General features: G+C 38.2%; 1 protein-coding gene across 1 annotated transcript; it reads right to left on the bottom strand.

Annotated features, from left to right (window-relative positions):
* Positions 1-10,682: 10,682 nt before the first annotated feature.
* LOC306904296 (plasminogen-like) lies at positions 10,683-18,783 on the bottom strand. Its single transcript, XM_079474108.1, has 17 exons — positions 18,687-18,783; positions 17,549-17,616; positions 17,443-17,472; positions 16,563-16,677; positions 16,363-16,481; positions 16,105-16,267; positions 15,700-15,824; positions 15,241-15,364; positions 15,040-15,158; positions 14,787-14,949; positions 13,609-13,733; positions 13,412-13,526; positions 12,728-12,805; positions 12,465-12,605; positions 12,046-12,152; positions 11,783-11,928; positions 10,683-11,558 (listed from the first exon to the last, which is right to left on the bottom strand). The coding sequence occupies exons 1-17, from the start codon at positions 18,710-18,712 to the stop codon at positions 11,397-11,399; spliced, it is 1,926 nt and encodes a 641-aa protein (XP_079330234.1). The 5' UTR covers positions 18,713-18,783; the 3' UTR covers positions 10,683-11,396.
* Between the last annotated feature and the right edge of the window lie 1,136 nt (positions 18,784-19,919).

The following is a 19,919-nucleotide window of genomic DNA, read 5'->3' as shown; positions in this document are numbered from 1 at the left end:
CAAATGTTCATGTGTTATGTTGAATTAATGTTCCCAGAGTATTATTTTCCCCATTCAAGTGTGTAATATACTTGCATGTTGTCATTCATCATCTAATGTGAAGGTGACATTAATATGCACGTTTCTATCTTCAATAGCATTTAAAGGAATGACTTTGTCACAAAACCAGCTGTACAGTGTTCATATGGGTGTCATTACTGCAATCCACTGTATTTCGTTTGCCCATGATAATATGTACGTTTTGTGTCATCACATTTAGAGAACTATTGATGTGTTTTTCTAGAGACACCTGTTACTTTGGAATAAAAGTTTGAATTACATTTTTAACTAAATTGTTCTCTAACTGTCAGTTTAATGTTTTTTTTGTCTTTCAGTTTTTATTTATTTAACTGTGTTAATTGCTTTATTTTTATTTATTATAAAGTTTTGTTAATCTAAATTTAACTATGACAAGGATCCCCACAAGGTTTGCTTGGGGCCCCAAGACGTGTAGGATCGGTACTGAGTAGAAGTGAAGGAGAATGTTTCGCTAAGTCGTCAAGGCTTATTCAGAAAGTAGCTTGTCGCTAGTCGCTTTTTGAAAAATAAGTCTCTAAAGGGGTTTGAAAAATATAGTGACAAAGTTGCCATGTTGGCTACACTGGCTGACTGTACTTTATCTCTTACGAAGCATGCTCTTGTGAATGCCCGTTAGATTTCCTCTCGTGGATGCATTGGAGACAAAACTATTTTAACAGTGTCTTAACTTTTTGCGCTTTGAGTGTACATTTTGTTGCTGTTAATGAGTCGATCAGAAAGCTCATGGACCCCCATCAAAATCTTAATTTGTGTGCCGAACTCGAAGGTCTTGCAGTTGTGGAACGACTTGAGGGAGAGTAACTCAAGACAGAATGTTCGTTCTTTGGTGAACTAAACCCTTTAATGTTTACTTGAATGGATATTTCTCTGGAGTTATCGAATGCCTGTGAGGAGTTTGAGATGTCCATTTCTGGCAAGTTTTCCCTGTTCTGGTCACAGAAATAGTTCCCCTGTAAGAGCTTCCCTCTCCAGTTATACAGAAGTGTTCTGTTATTATTGTAGTTCATACAAGAAAAAGATGATCAATAATTGATGTGCTGAATATTTCACTAAGGGATCTCAAGCTGACAGAAGTGAATCTTACTGCATCGAGGAATAGAGCAGAACTCCCAGTGTTTGGATGGATATGGGGTATAGCACCAGGGTCTGGGCTCTCCATCAGGGTTCCTGCAATAGTTCTCCTCCAAGTTCTTCTCAGGGTACCTACAAAACAAGCATTTAGTGTAAGTGGAAAATATTTCATTTCAATAGTTCAGTAAGTAAGTGCTAGTTTCTCACAATGATGGCTTGAACGCATTTTGTCTATCAAAGTCCCAGCGTTGGCAGGTGTGTCCACTCACAGTGATGGAGATCTTGCCTCTGTAGTCTTCTCCTCTGCTGTACATACAATCTTCTGCACGTATACAAGAGCAGATTCAAGAGTATGAGATATGAGCGAGTCAATGTGAGTCTTATTTTTTGTATATACTAGTTGCATGTTTAACTTTCTTGTTGTTTACAACACTAATTTAGATATTCCGTGACGACAAATAAATAACAACACACAATACCAATGTGTTTGAAATGGAGACCTTTGATTGAACAGTTAAGAAAAAGCAGCCTAGAAGAGCCCAGCTGGATGAGAACTCATTGATAAAATGAGAAGAAAACATTCTGCAAATTCTAAGCAGATCAAAAAAAATATTTACCCGAATTCCCATATTTGCATTATTCCATCATTTTGATGATTTTTCTTCTTTTTTAAATGTAGAATATTGTATAAAAATGTAAATAAGTGAGTAAGTGACTGTAAATGTTTCAATCAGTGGTTTACAGAGACCATTGCAATTTTGAAATGACTAGTGTAAGCGATACATTTTATTTAGTCAAGATCAAAAGAAAAAAAAATATATATATTAGTTTGTAAGTCATTGTGGTCGCTTTGGATAAAAGCGTCTGCTACATGACTAAATGTAAATGTGAAAATTAGTGCATGGTCGCAAATATCTTATGTTTTAGCTTATGTTTTTGGTCAAATAAAAGCCTTTAATGTCTTAAAATATGTACTCCACATCTTAACAGTGTTTTTTAAACAGAACTTTTTCCAGATGTTATAACTTCTTTATGGGTCATTTCTGCCAAAGCCTTTTCTTCTATAGCATTGTTTACATCATTTATTTAGTTACTTATGGTGATTCAGGAAATTGACTGGATATATGAGTGGTTGCTGCTATGTGCCTTAAATATTACCATAAACTCTTTTTATTAAATGTAAATGAAGTATTGAATGTTAAGAAATTAAAATCATGTGAATGGACATTTTTCACATTATTATCGTTTTTGATCACATGATTTGTCAGAAGTGGACATTTTTTAACTAGCTGATTACATCACATTAAGCTGTTAATGCTGTGGAACACAAAATGAGATATTTTGAGAAATGTCTCAGATGTTTTGATCAATGTTGTTTGGGTGCCAGTTTTTTTCAAAATATTTTCTTTGGTGTGCAGAAGAAAGTAAGTCATACTGTAAATTCCTTCAGTAAGACTTCATCAAACATCATGTTACCTGTACTTTCAGCGTAGTCCATTAGGAAAACTGGAGGGAACATAATTAATCATATTATTCACATCCAGATAAAATGAGCATCATTAATCATAAAAATTCATCTTATTTCAACCATTTAGTTTACACTCATATGAAAAATAACAGAAAAGGACAAATAATAAAAGAACATTTTAAAAGGCTTACCTGAGAAGAGAAAAAGACAAAATAAAAGACCTGCTTTTTTAACCTGCATGTTGGAGCTTTGACAAGTATACTGTGCACAGAGCTTCTGGATGTGATTATAAATCAGTCATCTGTCAATCATTATCCAATCAAGGACATTAAATGGTTAAAAATATTACAATAATATGTAAATCTTAAATTGGTATTGGTCTAGTATTCTCACATTGTGGATGTGCATTTTGTTCATTAAAATTTCAAACCATTGCGAAATAAACAATATTTTGATCATTTTAAGATATTGTACATCTTAAAATTGTAAAAAGCGCTATATAAATAAAGCTGACTTGACTTGTACAGCCCTTATAGACTAGTTACTTTTCAGTCAATCATTGTTTAAGTAAGGACGTGAACTATGCTATGTTTGTTGATCAATATATTGCGGCTGTCACGGCCGGGATTAGAACTAGGGTCTTTGGTGCGAAAGTCCTAGATTCCACCGCTTGACCACAGGAGGGGTATGAACCCAATAGTCACACGTTGCACTGGTCTTTCAAAAAATAAGTTTATTAACAACAAAAGGAAAAAAGGGCAAAAAGACTTTCTTCCTGTTACTCACGAAAAACAGAAACAGGTTTGAATAACATTAAGAAATTAAATTCTGGAACAATCCAAAAACACAAAATAAAGTTCTTTAGAGCAATAGCAGACTTCTGGCAGTCACAGGCTAAGAACCAACAATAACCAAGCAAGGATGGAGAGTACCAGACCAGCTTAAATACTTAGCACAAAACGAGACACAGGTGAAATCAATAACAGTTAACCAAAAGGCACTTGTGTAGCCATGAGTCCTAGGGGGACCTCTAGTGGCCAAAAATAAAAACATAAGGCAAAATCTCTGACAGGACCCCCTCCTCTAGGAACGGCTCCTGACGTTCCCTACAGGACGACTGGGCTTGGAAGCATGAAATTCTCGGATTAGTTTCTGGTCTAAGATGTCCCTGACAGGGACCCAGGAGCGCTCCTCAGGGCCATAGCCCTCCCAATCCACCAGATACTGCCGGGACCCACGTACTTGACGGACATCCAGTATCCGGTGGACTGTGTAGGCTGGCTGGCCACCAATGATACGAGGAGGGGGAGGTTTACCTGTCGCAAGAAATGGAGAAGACAAGACTGGTTTTAACAGCGAGACATGAAACGTGGGATTTATCCTTAAAGACCTAGGTAAGTATAACCTATAAGTAACTGGGTTCACTTTCCTGGCAATCTTGAAGGGTCCGATGAACCTCTGAGAAAGTTTACGGGACTCCACCCGCAAGGGAAAGTTCTTTGTGGACAGCCAGACTCTTTGTCCAGGGCGCAGAGGTGGGGCAGGTCGACGTCTTCGATTAGCCTGCTGCTGGTACTGCTGGGAGACTTTAAGGAGCTTAAGTCTGACCTTCTTCCATGTCTGGCGGCAACGCTTGACGAACTGTTGCATGGAGGGAACTGCGACCTCTACTTCTTGTTCAGGAAATAGTGGAGGAGGATACCCGAACTGGCACTCAAAAGGAGACATGCCCGTAGCCGAGGAGCGAAGGGAGTTGTGCGCATATTCTGCCCATTTGATGAAGGAAGACCAAGAAGATGGGTTGTTAGCTGACATACACCTTAGAGTAGTTTCCAGATCTTGGTTTAGCCTCTCCGTTTGCCCATTGGACTCTGGGTGGAACCCAGAAGATAGACTCACTGTAGCCCCCAGAGATTGACAAAATGCCCGCCAGAACCGGGAGGAAAATTGGGCCCTCGATCAGAGACAATGTCTTGTGGGGAGCCAAAGACGCAAAAGACATGGTTGACAACCAATTCAGCAGTCTCCTTTGCAGTGGGCAGTTTGGGCAAGGCAATAAATCGTGCCGCCTTGGAGAACCTATCCACTATGACCATGATAGTGGTGTTGCCCTGTGATAATGGAAGTCCAGTAATAAAATCCATGGAAAGATGGGACCATGGTCTGTGTGGAATGGTAAGAGGATGCAGTAGCCCCTGGGGTGCACGATGAGGGACTTTACCTTGGTTGCATGTGGGACAGGCTTTTACAAATGTTGTGACATCCTTCTTGATAGTTGGCCACCAAAACCGTCTCTGGAGGAACTCAAGGGTGCGAGCAGTGCCCGGATGACAGGTGAGGCAGGAGGAGTGGCCCCACTGAAGGACCTGGGAGCGGACAGCTTTCGGGACAAACAAACAGTTGGTTGTCCCTCCTCCTGGGTCAGGTTCTCGGGCCTGAGCTTGTTTTACAGTATTTTCTAGCTCCCACCTGATATGAGCTATTACCTTGGAACTCTGGATAATTGGCGTAACTGAATCTTCATGAGGAGTGCTTACATATACTCGGGACAATGCATCAGGTTTAAGGTTCTTGGAGCCAGGGCGGTAAGACAAGATGAACTGGAATCTGTTGAAGAATAAGGACCAATGTGCCTGTCGGGGGTTGAGTCGCTTAGCTTGCTGAATGTATTCTAAGTTCTTGTGGTCTGTAAGCACTTGAAATGGGTGTTTGGCCCCCTCAAGCCAATGCCTCCACTCCTCAAGCGCTAGCTTAACTGCCAGTAGCTCTCGATCCCCCACATGATAGTTACTCTCAGTCGGTTTAAGGCGGTGGGAAAGGAATGCACAAGGATGCAGCTTGTTGTCCTCCCCCCTTTGGGACAGCACTGCTCCAACCCCAACGTCTGAGGCATCAACCTCCACAATGAAGGGAATATCTGGGTTGGGTTGAATAAGGACCGGTGCGGTGATGAACTGGCGTTTTAGTTTGTTGAAGGCCAACTCAGTTTCAGACCCCCAACAAAAGCTGGCTGCTTTTCCCTTAGTGAGGGCTGTTAAAGGTGCCACTACTGTACTGAAGTTCAGGATGAACTTGCGATAAAAGTTGGCAAAGCCAAGAAAACGCTGTACCTCTTTAACAGACGAGGGAGTAGGCCAATCCAAAACTGCTTTAACCTTTTGAGGGTCCATATGTATTTGGCCAGGCTGGATGATGAACCCCAGGAACTGGACCTTAGTCACATGAAACGCACATTTCTCAGGTTTGACATAAAGGTGGTTATCCAGAAGGCGTCTGAGAACCATACTGACATGTTTCACATGCTCTTGGAGGGAACTCGAGAAGATTAGTATATCATCCAAGTAGACAAAAACAAATTGGTTGAGCATGTCTCTGAGAACATCATTAATGAGAGCTTGAAAGACTGCAGGAGCATTTGTAAGACCGAAAGGCATGACTAAGTATTCATAGTGTCCAGTGGGGGTGTTGAAGGCAGTATTCCACTCATCTCCTTGTTTAATACGCACAAGATGGTAGGCATTATGCAAGTCAAGCTTAGTGAAGATGTTGGCTTCTTGCAGAATTTCAAAGGCAGTGCTAATTAATGGCAAGGGATAGCGGTTTCGAACAGTCATCTTATTAAGGCCCCTGTAATCAATACATGGCCGAAGTCCTCCATCCTTTTTCCCAACAAAGAAGCCCGCTCCAGCCGGAGAGGTGGAAGGACGGATTATTCCTGCTGAAAGGGATTCGACAATGTACTTGTCCATAGCAGTTTGTTCAGGGGGAGACAAAGAGAATATACGACCTCTGGGGGGAACGGTTCCAGGGAGTAGCTCAATGATGCAGTCATAAGAGCAGTGAGGCGGTAAGGAAGTGGCTTTCCTCTTGCTGAACACCGGCTTAAGGTGGTGATACTGAGTAGGTATTTAAAACAGGTCTAAAGGTTCCTGAGACTCGAGAACAGGATCAGGGGAGCATGTAGCTAAGCATGTAGCCTGACAGGTGGAACCCCAACTGAGAACTGTGCCAGTGGGCCAATCAAAGTGTGGGTTATGCTGGAGGAGCCAGGGGTGACCGAGGATAACAGGAAACTCTGGAGACTGAATTATGTGAAAGCACACTTTCTCCTGGTGCTGGTAAATGGAAAGACTAAGGGAAGAGGTGATGTGGGTTACTCTCCCAGGTGCTAACGGTCTTCCATCTAAGGCTGTTACAGTCAGAGGGGCAGGGAGGAAATTGGTAGGGATAAGAAGACTCTTGGCAAGGGAAATATCCAGGAAGTTCCCGGCTGCTCCGGAATCAATCAAGGCCTGGAGTTGATGTTTATTGTCTCCCCAAGTGAGTATGATGGGAAGTAGCAACCCGGCGTTGGAAGGTGAAGCAGCGCGTGTTACTCCCGTTACAGTCCTTCCTTGCCTGTGCGGGATTTGGCGTTTCCCGAGAGCTCGGGACAGGCTGAGCGAAAATGACCCTGCATTCCACAATATAGACAGCAACGCGCTCTCTGAAGCGACGGTCTCGCTCTGAAGGAGACAGTCGAGCCCTGCCCAACTGCATGGGCTCAGGAGAATCTTGAGGTATCGTTAGCATTTGGAGGGGAGCTGGGCTGGCAGACAGTGTAGAAACAGACTGGCGATGCAGGTTTCTTTCCCTCAGGCGATTATCTAGCCTGATTGCTTGGTCAATGAGTGCCTCGAGATCACTGGCAGGTTCTCTGATAGCCAGGTCATCCTTGATCGCCTCAGATAGACCGTTCAGGAAACTCACCATGAGGGCCTCGTCGTTCCAACCACTCCCAGCCGCCACTGTCCGAAACTGTATGGCATATTCAGCGGCACTGCGGTTAGCTTGTCGAAGGGTGAGAAGTCTCTTAGAGGCTTGCCGAGGGCCGATAGGGTGGTCAAAGACTCTTTTGAACTCCTCTTCAAACATAGCATAACTTGAACAGCAGGACGCCTGTACCTTCCAGACCGCTGTTGCCCAGGAGAGAGCCTTACCAGAGAGGAGGGTGATAACTTACGCAATCTTGGCCCGATCTGAGGGGAAGGAAGATGGCTGTAGATGTGAGAGAGCATTGAGTCAGGAACCCATCACATGCACGGGGATCACCCAAGAAGCGTTGAGGTGGAGGTAAGCGAGGTTCAGCCAGAGGGGATATCATTTGAGACTCCGGAAGGGGTACAGGGGCAGCAGCAGCTGGAGTGGAGGGCAGACGGTCAAAGATCTGACGAATCGAAGTCATGAGGTCGCCGAGCACCTGTGAGTGTTTAGCCATCATTGTCTCCTGCTGTGCTAGGGCTGTCTCATGGCGCTGAACTGTAGACTCATGCTGTGCAACTGTGGAAAAGAGTTCTTGAGATTTAAGCGTCTCCGGGTTCATTATGTGGCTTGGTTATTCTGTCACGGCCGGGATTAGAACTACGGTCTTTGGTGCGAAAGTCCTAGATTCCACCGCTTGACCACAGGAGGGGTATGCACTGGTCTTTCAAAAAATAAGTTTATTAAAAAGACTTTCTTCCAGAAACTCAGGAACAGGTTTGAATAACATTAAGAAATTAAATTCTGGAACAATCCAAAAACACAAAATAAAGTTCTTTAGAGCAATAGCAGACTTCTGGCAGTCACAGGCTAAGAACCAACAATAACCAAGCACGGATGGAGAGTACCAGACCAGCTTAAATACTTAGCACAAAACGAGACACAGGTGAAATCAATAACACAGTTAACCAAAAGGCACTTGTGTAGCCATGAGTCCTAGGGGGACCTCTAGTGGCCAAAAATAAAAACATAAGGCAAAATCTCTGACAGCGGCAGGCAGCATTACTGTTACTGATCATGTGATTTATCAGAACTAGACATTTGTGTCTTACGTCACATTAAGGTATTTCTTCAATTATGCTAAACAAGTAAAAGTAAGGTGAATCTAAGGGCCTGTAACAAGATTAAAGAAGTGGACTAGGTATGATTTAACAGTAATAGTTTGACATGCTTTGAGTTGTTATGTGCACAAAGATCATTTATGGCTGAGTTTTGTTTCAGTTTTGTGTTTGTATTTGTATTAATAAACCTCATTTCAGCCGTTTCGCACAAATACCTCAAAACAGAAACCAGCTCAGCAAACAGACCCTCTGGCCAAACTTTAGACCGTGTGCCCTGATGTCCAGCATCATCAAGAATACAAGCAGAGCAACAGGCAACTTCAGGTGAAAGAATCTGTCAATAACAACAACAATCTCTATATCATTTATATGTTGTAATGTATGAATAAAATGAAGATAACCTTTTAAAATGGGCACATCATACACTACTTTCTTTTCAAGTCAGTTATTATTTAATAAAGGACATGGACTGTGTTACTATACGTTTGTCAACCAATATGTGACGAGTTCAGATGCAAAACCCTCCAAGTACCATATGATATTTTTATTCTAAAATGGCTATTTTTATCGGGCTCTGATGTTTATATTAAAGGTTATTTCACTTTAATGACGAAGAGCACATATTCATTGCAACTGAAGTGAAATCACTGAACCTCTGGGTTTAGTATTGAACACATTATTATCGTTTTTGATCACATGATTTGTCAGAAGTGGACATTTTTTAACTAGCTGGTTACATCACATTAAGCTGTTAATGCTGTGGAACACAAAATAAGATATTTTGAGAAATGTCTCAGATGTTTTGATCAATGTTGTTTGGGTGCCAGTGTGTGCAGAAGAAAGAAAGTCATACGGGTTTGGATTGACATGATGGCTAGTCGATGAAACAAATGTTCATGTGTCTTGAATTAATGTTCCCACAGTATTATTTTCCCCATTCAAGTGTGTAATATACTTGCATGTTGTCATTCATCATCTAATGTGAAGGTGATAGATCAATGACGTTATAGATGATGTCTGAAGCCTCGCTTGTCCCTGAATGGTTCAGTAAGCGGTCCGAATCTTGCCGCAACATTTTGACAGCTATAAACCAAGTGACACAAGCACATTCACTGTCCTCTGCCCTGTTAAACCCAGACACTTTCCAGTTGTAGAAGAATAATATTGCCCCTTCTGCCTATTATGACCAAATCATTTATTTACTCACATTTGATAGCCCCATTCATTTCAAGCTAATACGTTTATTACACAGTTATGTAATACAGTCATTATATACCATCAGAAAATACACATTATATTCATACAAATAGATCAGAAAATACACATTATATTCATATAAATAGATTAGTCCGTGTTGAATTTTTTTGTTTTTTTTCTTCACCGGTATTTCTAAGCCTTAACTGGCACAAAATACAGTGCATCTCAGACTGCATCTGTAATCTATCTGCTTGTTTTACACTCTTTGGCTACCAGATGAAGCCTCGAGAAATGAACCACTACTTATTTCTCGCTAGAAATGCAACTTTTGCTAAAGTTATTGAAAGTGAAAATTTCAACTTCAAAAGGTGCTGAAAAATGTTGAAAAATGAAAAATATTACTGATGTCTAATAAAAAGATTTGATCGGTCTGTCCAGAAAACGTATCATATTTGCAGCGTCATAATCGGTTTTCGCACGTAATAGGTCGCATTCCAAAACGCGTCTTGTGTCCTTGAAAGGTGGCGTGTAAGTCACCAGGTGAACGGTTGTCTTAGCTAAAGGAAAAATGTGTTGTTTTTATTGCAGCATTCATTACTTATGTATGATTTAAACTGCGAAATTTAACGACAACAGCTGTTCATCTCCCTCCAGAACTTGCACTACAAAGTATCTGCCCTTTTAAGTGCATGAGTGCGATTGCAATTCACCTGAAGATGCCATAATAGCATTCAGTTTTTTGTACAGATCAACTGATTATTTTTAAAAGACGCCAATTTAACAACACAAGGGTCAGGGATTACTTTTGTGATTAAAATATTACGTTTTTGGCTCTCGTTGATTTGAGTTTTATTTAACCAAATATATTCATAAATATCTTCTTGAAAAAACAATGCCACCCACATCTTTGATGGACTGGGGGTGAGTAAATTAACAGTGTTTTTATATTTGGGTAAACTAATGCATCAAGGGATATTATATACAATTAAAAAGACAATATCCCTTTTGAATATCATAAAAAGGCACATGCAATATCTGAGTGCACGTTTTAATATATGATCTAAAAGTAACAGCAACAAAAACAGTATAAAAGAAACAAAATTCAATAAATACAAAATTACAGAAGTAATGAGGATACGGTAAAAAAAAGCTGGCCCACATCCCATTTATACTTTTAGAATCTGGCCCTCAAGGAAAAGTAGATTTTTATACATCTTACATTGGGTTTGGTCTGGTATTCTCACATTGTGGTATTATTTTAACAACACGTGTAAGTTTCTGCAATACGTTGTTGACCCCTACAGGTACACATCAGGGTTGTGTTTTAGCTCCTCTTTTGTTTACTTTGTATACCAACGATTGCCAAAATATTAAATTTGCTGATGATTCAGGGATTGTGTCTCTCCACTCTTGGTTAGATGCCAGCTTCGGTCCAGTGAAGTATTTTTACACTAGGTAAACTAGGTATGATTTAATGTATGGGCCTGGTAATAGTTTCATTTGAGGTGTAATATGCACAAAGATAATTTAGATAACAAAGATAACCAGGCCCTAACTTATTCATGGGTAAAATACAGTATTAACATTGAAGACAGTGAACATATCTGACAAATTTGAGCAAATTCAATATGAGCTGTAACTTCTGTTTCATAATTTTATTTTCAAACAATAGTTGTTCATTTAAATGTCATGGCACAGCATATGTTTGTGATTAAGATGAATTAGTTTTCTTTCATGGTTTTTTCAATCCAGCTGACAAATTTAGAGACGCGGACGTACACTCCAGGTTTCATGGCTTGAGCACAATCGTCACCCCATGATGTTACTCCTTGAAGAACAAACTTGTTCTGTGCTTTGCAAACGAGAGGTCCGCCACTGTCACCCTAAATATGTGAGAACAAAATAAACACAAAGCGTAAAATTTCTGTGAGGTCTAACCATAACTGCAAATGAAACAAACTATCAAAATTGTAATATTCATGTTTTTAATTCATGTTAATTCATTTTTAATTCTGGGCTTTTTTATTTACTTGTCCCAGAATTTACGAAAAGGAAATAGTTCCATCTTATATTATATTTTATTTAGACTTTAGTGCATGTTTCTGACCTGACAGCTGTCTGTTCCACCCTTTTTGTGTCCAGCGCACATCTCGTGATCCTTTATGAGGCCATTCAAAAACGACGGTCTGTTGCAGATTTTATTCTCAATTATTGGTATGCTGGTTTCTTTCAGGTAACCCTCTCCACCAGTTCCTGAAGAAAAGAAAAGCTTGAAACTAAAATATAATTATTTAAGTAAACTGAAATATAAATGTGTTTAAATCAAATGTGTGTAGGTAAAGAATCTGTTTGGCTTGTAAAATCACCTACCATTTGTCTCTCCCCAGCCGGTCACAAAGCATTCAGTGCCATCTGGTACAATGTAGTCCTTTTCAGGAAGACACGCAAGCGAAACATGATCATTTATTACTGCAGGCCTAAAATGAGACACACTTTATTGTGAGTTTGCCTTCATGATGTCATTAAATATAACCGCTTGTGTCTATTGTAAACACAGTGTTACGCTTTCAATTTGGCTTTGAACATTTGAGAGATTAAATAACTCTTTAAGAGAAGCGTGTCAAGTACTTTCTGTACTAGTACTAGGTTTTTAAGCTTGACTTGAAGAAACTATTTAATTATCTAATAAATGAGACATTTAAATGTTACTCACCTGTATCACACTTTTATCTATAACGGTTCCTCTACTGTTACAGAAATAAACAACAGATAACAGTGAACTCTCTTACCTGTCTAGCTTAAGAAGTGCAATGTCAGCTCCAGACGGTTCCATAACCATTTTAAAAACATCTCGTTCCTGCTTGGAGGATTCAGACCCATGTTCTGTGTGGATTCCAAGGAAGATCTTGTAAAAAGATGGACTCGCAGACCTGTGTAATGGTAGGTTAACATTTCATAATTTGCTGAACTTCCAAAACTCCCAGCTTTTTTAAATCTTTGCATTTATATACTTTCAAACAGCAAAAAAAGATATTTAAAAATGGTCGCTTACACCTCAAGGCAATGGACTGCGGTGAGGACCCACTGCGGATGAATCAGAGTTCCACCACACAAATGAGATTTCTCAGGACTATGACAGAAAACAGTTAAGTGGTCAAATCTTTCCTCTAGCTGAAAGTTACTGGTGTAGTTCAATAAATACTTAGCTAAACTTGCCTCGCCAATATTTTGAATTTAGACTCCGTTAGCAAATTGAACTCTTAGATATCAATGTACAATGTAAACCCATGCGGTTTTCTTTAAATGCGACGGCCTATTTAACAAATAGTTTAATTAATATAATTAACATGCAACAAAATTCAATAAATAGTTTATTTAATAAAATGATTCTACAAAGATATTAAGTTAACTTTGGGCCAGGCGTGTGCGTCCAATGAAACCATCTATATCACTATTTAATTTGAATGTCACAATATACATTTTACAAAAAAAAAAAACTGCAGTAACACCATGTATTCTTTACATTTCACAAAATAAATTCTATCAAATTTTACGACCTATAAATGCAAAAATCCAGAAATTCAGGTACTTGACTAAATAAATGAACAGTCATCAGATTACTGGATTAAATACATTTTCTAAACAGTCTAGAACCAGAGATGTTGTTTGTAGCATGTTATGTAAATTATTATGTAACAGTATTAAGCACAGAGACACAAGAGTGAAATGTATGTACCCTTCTCTAAGACTGATCTGCCAAGGCCAGGAGTGTTGTTTAGAAACACATCCCCCAACAACACGCCACAAGCAACTTTTAGGTTCTCTTGCTGGTTGTCCACATTTCAGATCACCTGATTGGACAGAAATAGTCATATATTATATACTGTTGTCAAATCTTGTTTCGAATGTTATTTTATTTCCTTTAATACAGACCAGATTTGGATTGGTCATCACATTTGGGCACATCACAGTATTCCCACCGGGTCTCAGGGTCTGTGGTAAAACACCAGGGTTTTTTGTCATCATCAGGGTTCCTGCAGTAGTTCTCTTCAAGACCTCTGGAATAAGATGATTTTTTAAATGAAATCAATAGCTTACGTAAAAATTTTCAACAATGTCAACAAATAAAGTGACGCAACGAAGAATATATTTTGCTGTCAGTGGTGGTCATTCCAAAATGTCAAAATCAATTTCCTTTTGGGTTTCACAGAAAACCGAGAATGTCAGAATAAAAAATATAAAAAATTTGAAAGACTTACGTCACTTCGTAAGATCTATGATAATCTTCTGAACACAAAATAAGATCGTTCTGATGAGGTCCAAAAGCTTTCTGATTCCCTTCATTGAGTGTGTTTACATGCAGAGTCTCACTCTGATTATGCTTAATAATCTGATAACAAGTAATGTCATGTAAACACATGCAACAGTTTTCTTTTATCCAGGGAAAGGTTATAAACGATGTAAGCAAGACCCGCTCGGCAGAGGTAGTTTTTTGCCCATTACTCCGATTTCACGTGACATGTAAACGCCTTTACTGGTTTTCTGTAAGTTTTGTTTATGTGCGCATGTCTGACAGCATAGTAAAAGTCTCAGACGGAAGTAACAGTAAAATAATACGTAAAAGTCTGCTCTCGAATCATGCAGTTCATGTAGAAAGGGCAAAATGAAAAACTATTGTTGCAATAGGTTGCAATGCGGACACGAGAAGAGATTTAAAAAAAGTATATAATACTGGACAGACTATCGATGCTGACGTCACTGCACGCAAAAAACCTGGCAAGTCTCAAACTTCTGTGTAGCCGCTTTATTGATATAAATGTAATCACGTGAAAACAGGTTTATTTTATAAGCTGATTCCTGTGAACACATGTTGGAAACTGAGGCGGAATTGAGGAAATTGTCACATGGACTGTTTTAAAGATGTCTTTACCAATTTTTCGTGCTTTGAATGGACGTTGCTTTGCTGTCTTTGAAGGGAATCAGCTTTTCGATCTCATCAAAACTATCTTTCTCCTTGTGTTCCAAAGATGAACAGAAGTCCTAGAGTTATCGTACGACTTCAAGGTGAGTCATTTATGACATCATTTATTTTTCATTCCTTTAATGCTTACTTGCACGGGTAGTTCTTTGCTGTTCTGTCATGTTTGTGAGGTGTTTGAGATGTCCAACTCTGGCAAGTTTTCCCTGTTCTGGTCACAGAAGTACTGCCCCTGTAAGAGCTTCCATCTCCAGTCATACAGGTGAACTCTGGTACAATTGTGGCCGGTTCAGTTCCTACAAGAGAAAGATGATCAATAATGAATCTATTAGTAATATACTAATTATTTGAAACTGTGATTTCAGGCACACAGGAGTGAATCTTACGGCATCGAGGAATAGAGCAGTACTCCCAGTGTTTGGATGGATTTGTGGTATAGCACCAAGGTCTGGACTCTCCATCAGGGTTCCTGCAATAGTTCTCCTCCAAGTTCTTCTCAGGGTACCTACAAAAACACAGTTTTTGTGTACTTGTACTAAGTGGACAATATTTCATAAATGCTCAGTAAGTAAGTGCTAGTTTCTCACTTTGATGGCTTGTACTTTTTTTCGAAATTTTGTGTATCAAAGTCCCAGCGTTGGCAGGTGTGTCCACTCTCAGTGATGGAGATATTGCCTCTATAGTCATCTCCTCTGCAGTACATACAATCTTCTGCATGTATACAAGAGCAGATTCAAGAGTGTGAGATGTGAGTGAGTCGTTGTTTACATTATTTCTGTCTGATTGTCAATGTATTCTACACTATTTGCATGTTTAACTTTGTTTGTCACTAAGAACACAAAGTTTCTTATTTGTTTTTAAACTAAATCCCATGGTTATATTTTAAGTATTCCATTTTGATGAGTCTACTCTTAGTATTTATAAATATTTTTTAATGTATTAATAAATACAAAAAGTCTCACAAAAAGTTTTCTCACAAAAAGTAAGTTACGCCATATGTTTTATATACTTCTACCAAATAGTATTCAATTTCCTTCAATACAGACCAGGTTCAGGTTGATCTTCACATTTGGGCACACTACAGTATCCCCAGCGGGTCTTGGGGTTTGTGGTGAAACACCAGGGTGCTTTGTCTTTGTCAGGGTTCCTGCAGAAGTTCTCAACAAGACCTCTGGAATTAAATAATTTTTCAAATTATAGAAATAGATCATATTTAAATTCTTAAATTCTAGTTTCATATCAGCAACTAAAAATATATTTTGCGGGACAGTGATGTTCAGTGTTTTTTGTTTTACAAAAATGTCAAAAAAAATTCCCAGAAAACTGACAATGCTTCTGAATTCGCCTCCTTTCATATTATATACAGTATCATGTAAATGTGAATGGCCCCTTAATGGGCTAGTTAGTGACATTATTTTCATTCTTTGATGAACTAGCCCTTTAATGCTTACTTGCACGGGTACTTCTCTGGAGTTCTACCATGTTTGTGAGGTGTTTGAGATGTCCAACTCTGGCAAGTTTTCCCTGATTTGGTCACAGAAATAGTTCCCCTGTAAGAGCTTCCATCTCCAGTCATACAGGTGTGCTCTGGTACAATTGCGGCCGGTTCAGTTCCTACAAGAGAAAGATGATCGATAATTAATAATATTATATAATAATAAGCTGATATTTTGATATGGTGTTTTCAGGTACACAGGAGTGAATCTTACTGCATCGAGGAATAGAGCAGTACTCCCTGCGTTTGGATGGATTTGTGGTATAGCACCAGGGCCGAAGTGATCCATCTGGATTTCTGCAATAATTCTCTTCCAAGTTTTTCTTAGGAAAACTACAAAACACAGATTTTGTGTACTTGTACTAAGTGGACAATATTTCATAAATGCTCAGTAAGTAAATGCTAGTTTCTCACTTTGATGGCTTGTACTTATTTTTTGTATCAAAGTCCCAGCGTTGGCAGGTGTGTCCACTCTCAGTGATGGAGATATTGCCTCTGTAGGCTTCTCCTCTGCAGTACGCACAATCTTCTGCACGTATACAAGAGCAGATTCAAGAGTGTGAGATATGAGCGAGTCGTTGTTTACATTATTTCTGTCTGATTTTCTACTTATTCTATTTGCATGTTTAACCTTATTTTTGCACTAATTCAGATATTTCAAGGTTGTATAGGATGATGTTTGAGAGACGCAAAAATAAACTGAAACTTTTCAGAAATATATTGATATGCCCAGAAACATTTATTTTGCGATATCAAAACATTCAGTCATAACCATGAGCAAATAAGACAGAAAAGGGCTAATAAGGATTCGCTCACATCTCATGTTTTTGCATCAGCTCTTGTATATCTTGTAAATTGTAACAGCTGACGTGTGATTAAATGTGTGTTTGAAATGGAGGACTTTGACCGAACAACAAAGAAATGCAGCCAAAAGAGCCCATCATAGATGAGAACTCATTCAGTATATTGATGAGTTTGCTGAATATTTTCCCATCTTTAAGTTAAATTTTTTTTAATATTTAACCTGATTTCCATAGTTACAGAACATTTACATTATTCCATCGTTTTGATGAGTTTTCTCTTATTTTATAATGTAGGGAAAAAAAGTACGTAAGCGACTGTAAATGTTTTAACAGAAGTGTATACAGATTATTGAAATAATAGTCACAAAAAAGTATCTTCATAAATGATGTTTATTAAATATAAATGAAGTATTGTACGGATGTAAGGAATTAAACCAGGTGAAAGGACATAAAACATTTCTTCAGTAAGACTTCCTCAAACATCATCTTACCTGTACTTTCAGTGTAGTCCATTAGGAAAACTGGAGGGAACATAATTAATCTTATTAATCACATACAGATATTATTGACAAATAATAAAATAACTCTTAGGCTTACCCGAGAAGAGGAAAAGACAAAATAAAAGACCAGTTTTTTGAACCTCCATGTTGGAGCTAAAAAGCAAACTGAGCACAGAGGTTATGAATGTTCAAACATCACTGTGCAGACATCTGTCAATAATTTTCCTAACAAGGACATGGACCAGGTCATAAGGTATTTGTCAGTCAATGGTTTCTGAACTTGGAGAATGTTAATTCAACTAAAATAATTATATTTCTGTCACATTAAGGTGTTCTAAAAATGTCAAATTTTTAAATGATTATTTGTTGTTTAAAAGCATTTTTTCTAACATCAAAGACTATCATAATAATCTCTTTTTTCAGTACAGCAATTTAAATACATTTATATATAATAAAATATGAATATATAATGAAAATATATATATTTTTAAATTGGCACATCGTACACTTGTCAAGTCAATTATTGTCTATCAAGGACATGGACTGTTACTTTATGTTTGTCAATCAATTTGTTTTGGGTCCATCCTTACTCTTTCTGATCACATGATTTGTCAGAAGTGGACATGTTATTTTAAGATAGCTGGTGTTACGTCATGTTAAGCTGTTTGTTTAATGAATGACTAATTTCTTCTGTGAAACACAGAACAATATATTAAGAAAATATATATTTAGTTTTACGTCCATGGAAATCAATGCGGCCCAGTGTTGTTTTGTTATCAGCGTTTTTCTAAATATTTTCGTTGGTGTCAAAAATAACGTGTTAACACATGCATTTTCACATCATTTGTTTTTTCTGTCATCCATTTACAAGTGTAACATGATCACGCAGTTATTCATACAAAGGCTTTTAAACAATTGCACACAATATCAAATGCCTTAAAGCACATTTGTCGGGTATCTTAATCAGCAGACTTCTATGAGTTAAATTAAATCTTTTTTTATTAGAACAAAATTTGCTTAAACCATTTATGTCCAATAGACATAGGATGACAAAATGTACAAAAAATACATAAATAAATGAATAAAGGGCAAAAGAGGTAAAAAAATATGTCACATTCATTTGTTCATTGTACGGTTTTAAAATCTTGACACTTTTCTTTACTGTTAAGTATTTTTAAAGTCTTTATAAAGTATTAACAGGTAACGGAAGCAGTTTTTATGTTAATCTTGAGTACCTGTAGAGTAGTACTGCGTTCTTCATATCTACGAAAAGTCTTTCACATTTACAGTAGACAGATACAGCTGTACGATTGTTTCCGGAAAAAAGCAGAGCACCCGTGGGCGCGTCGTGGGTGGAGTTAAATATGAGTATATACAGCCTTCATCATCAGTAAGTGCTATGAATCAAAAGGATTCAATTCAATTTTATTTATATAGCGCTTTTCACAATGTGCGTTGTTCCAAAGCAGCTTTACAGGACAAAATAAGAAAAACGAAAACTGAAATGGATCGAAATTATGTTTGTGGGGATATTGAGAGACCCTGCGTTGGCAGGTGTATTCTCCGTGATGGAGATCTTGACTCTGTAGTCTTCTCCTCTGCAGTGCATCTTCTGCAGCTACTCAAGAGCACGAGTACGATAAGTAGTGTTGAACACAAAAAAAGATATTTTGAAAAATGTAGGACAGCAAACAATTCTGGGGCGCTTTTGACTTCCATTGTTTTTGTTCGTACTATCGTAGTCAATGGGGGCAACATTTATTATAAGCATTCTTCCAAATATCTTTCTTTGTGTTCATCAGAACAATTCTGTGAATTTTCATTTTTGGGTGAAGTATCCCTTTAAACAGAGCCAATGTGGTTGCCTCAACCCCAGTTATTTGATTTCAATGTTACATTTCATTCAGTAAAGGATCGTTTTGGACAAAGAATGACATTCACATCAAGCAATTCAACTTTATACTTCTATGCATATTAGGTTGATATTTTCATCGTCAGATCTTAAGGCAGAAAAAGTTCAAAGAATACAAGAACATTTTCATCCTTGTTAAGATTGAATATTTGTTCTAAGGTTTGTTGTTTAACATTTAGTCATTTAGCGGACGCTTTTATCCAAACTTACAGATGAGGAAACATTGGAAGCAATTATAACAACATAGGCAACAAAATACATAAGTGCATCAAAACTAGTCCATTAAAGCCTAGCACAGTATACAAAGCTAAGAATAGTTTTGATCTGGTATCAACGTCCATTGTTTACAGTTACTAAAACTACTAACAGAAAGCTGTCAGTCACAGGGTTTGCTTGGCTGTGCGTATTACAAAACATGCGTACACCATAACAAGGTTAAAGAAAACAAGCAAGTATGATTTAATGTTTCATGTACTTTAAGGTGTAGTTTATGGCTTGTCTAATTTTGTTGTCCGTTTTAGTTTAGTGTTTGTACTGAGCTGTATTGAGTTCAGTT

The sequence above is a fragment of the Barbatula barbatula genome (assembly GCF_947034865.1).
Source record: "Barbatula barbatula genome assembly, chromosome: 15".
NCBI lineage: Eukaryota > Metazoa > Chordata > Actinopteri > Cypriniformes > Nemacheilidae > Barbatula > Barbatula barbatula.
This window is presented reverse-complemented; position numbering and strand designations above follow the sequence as displayed.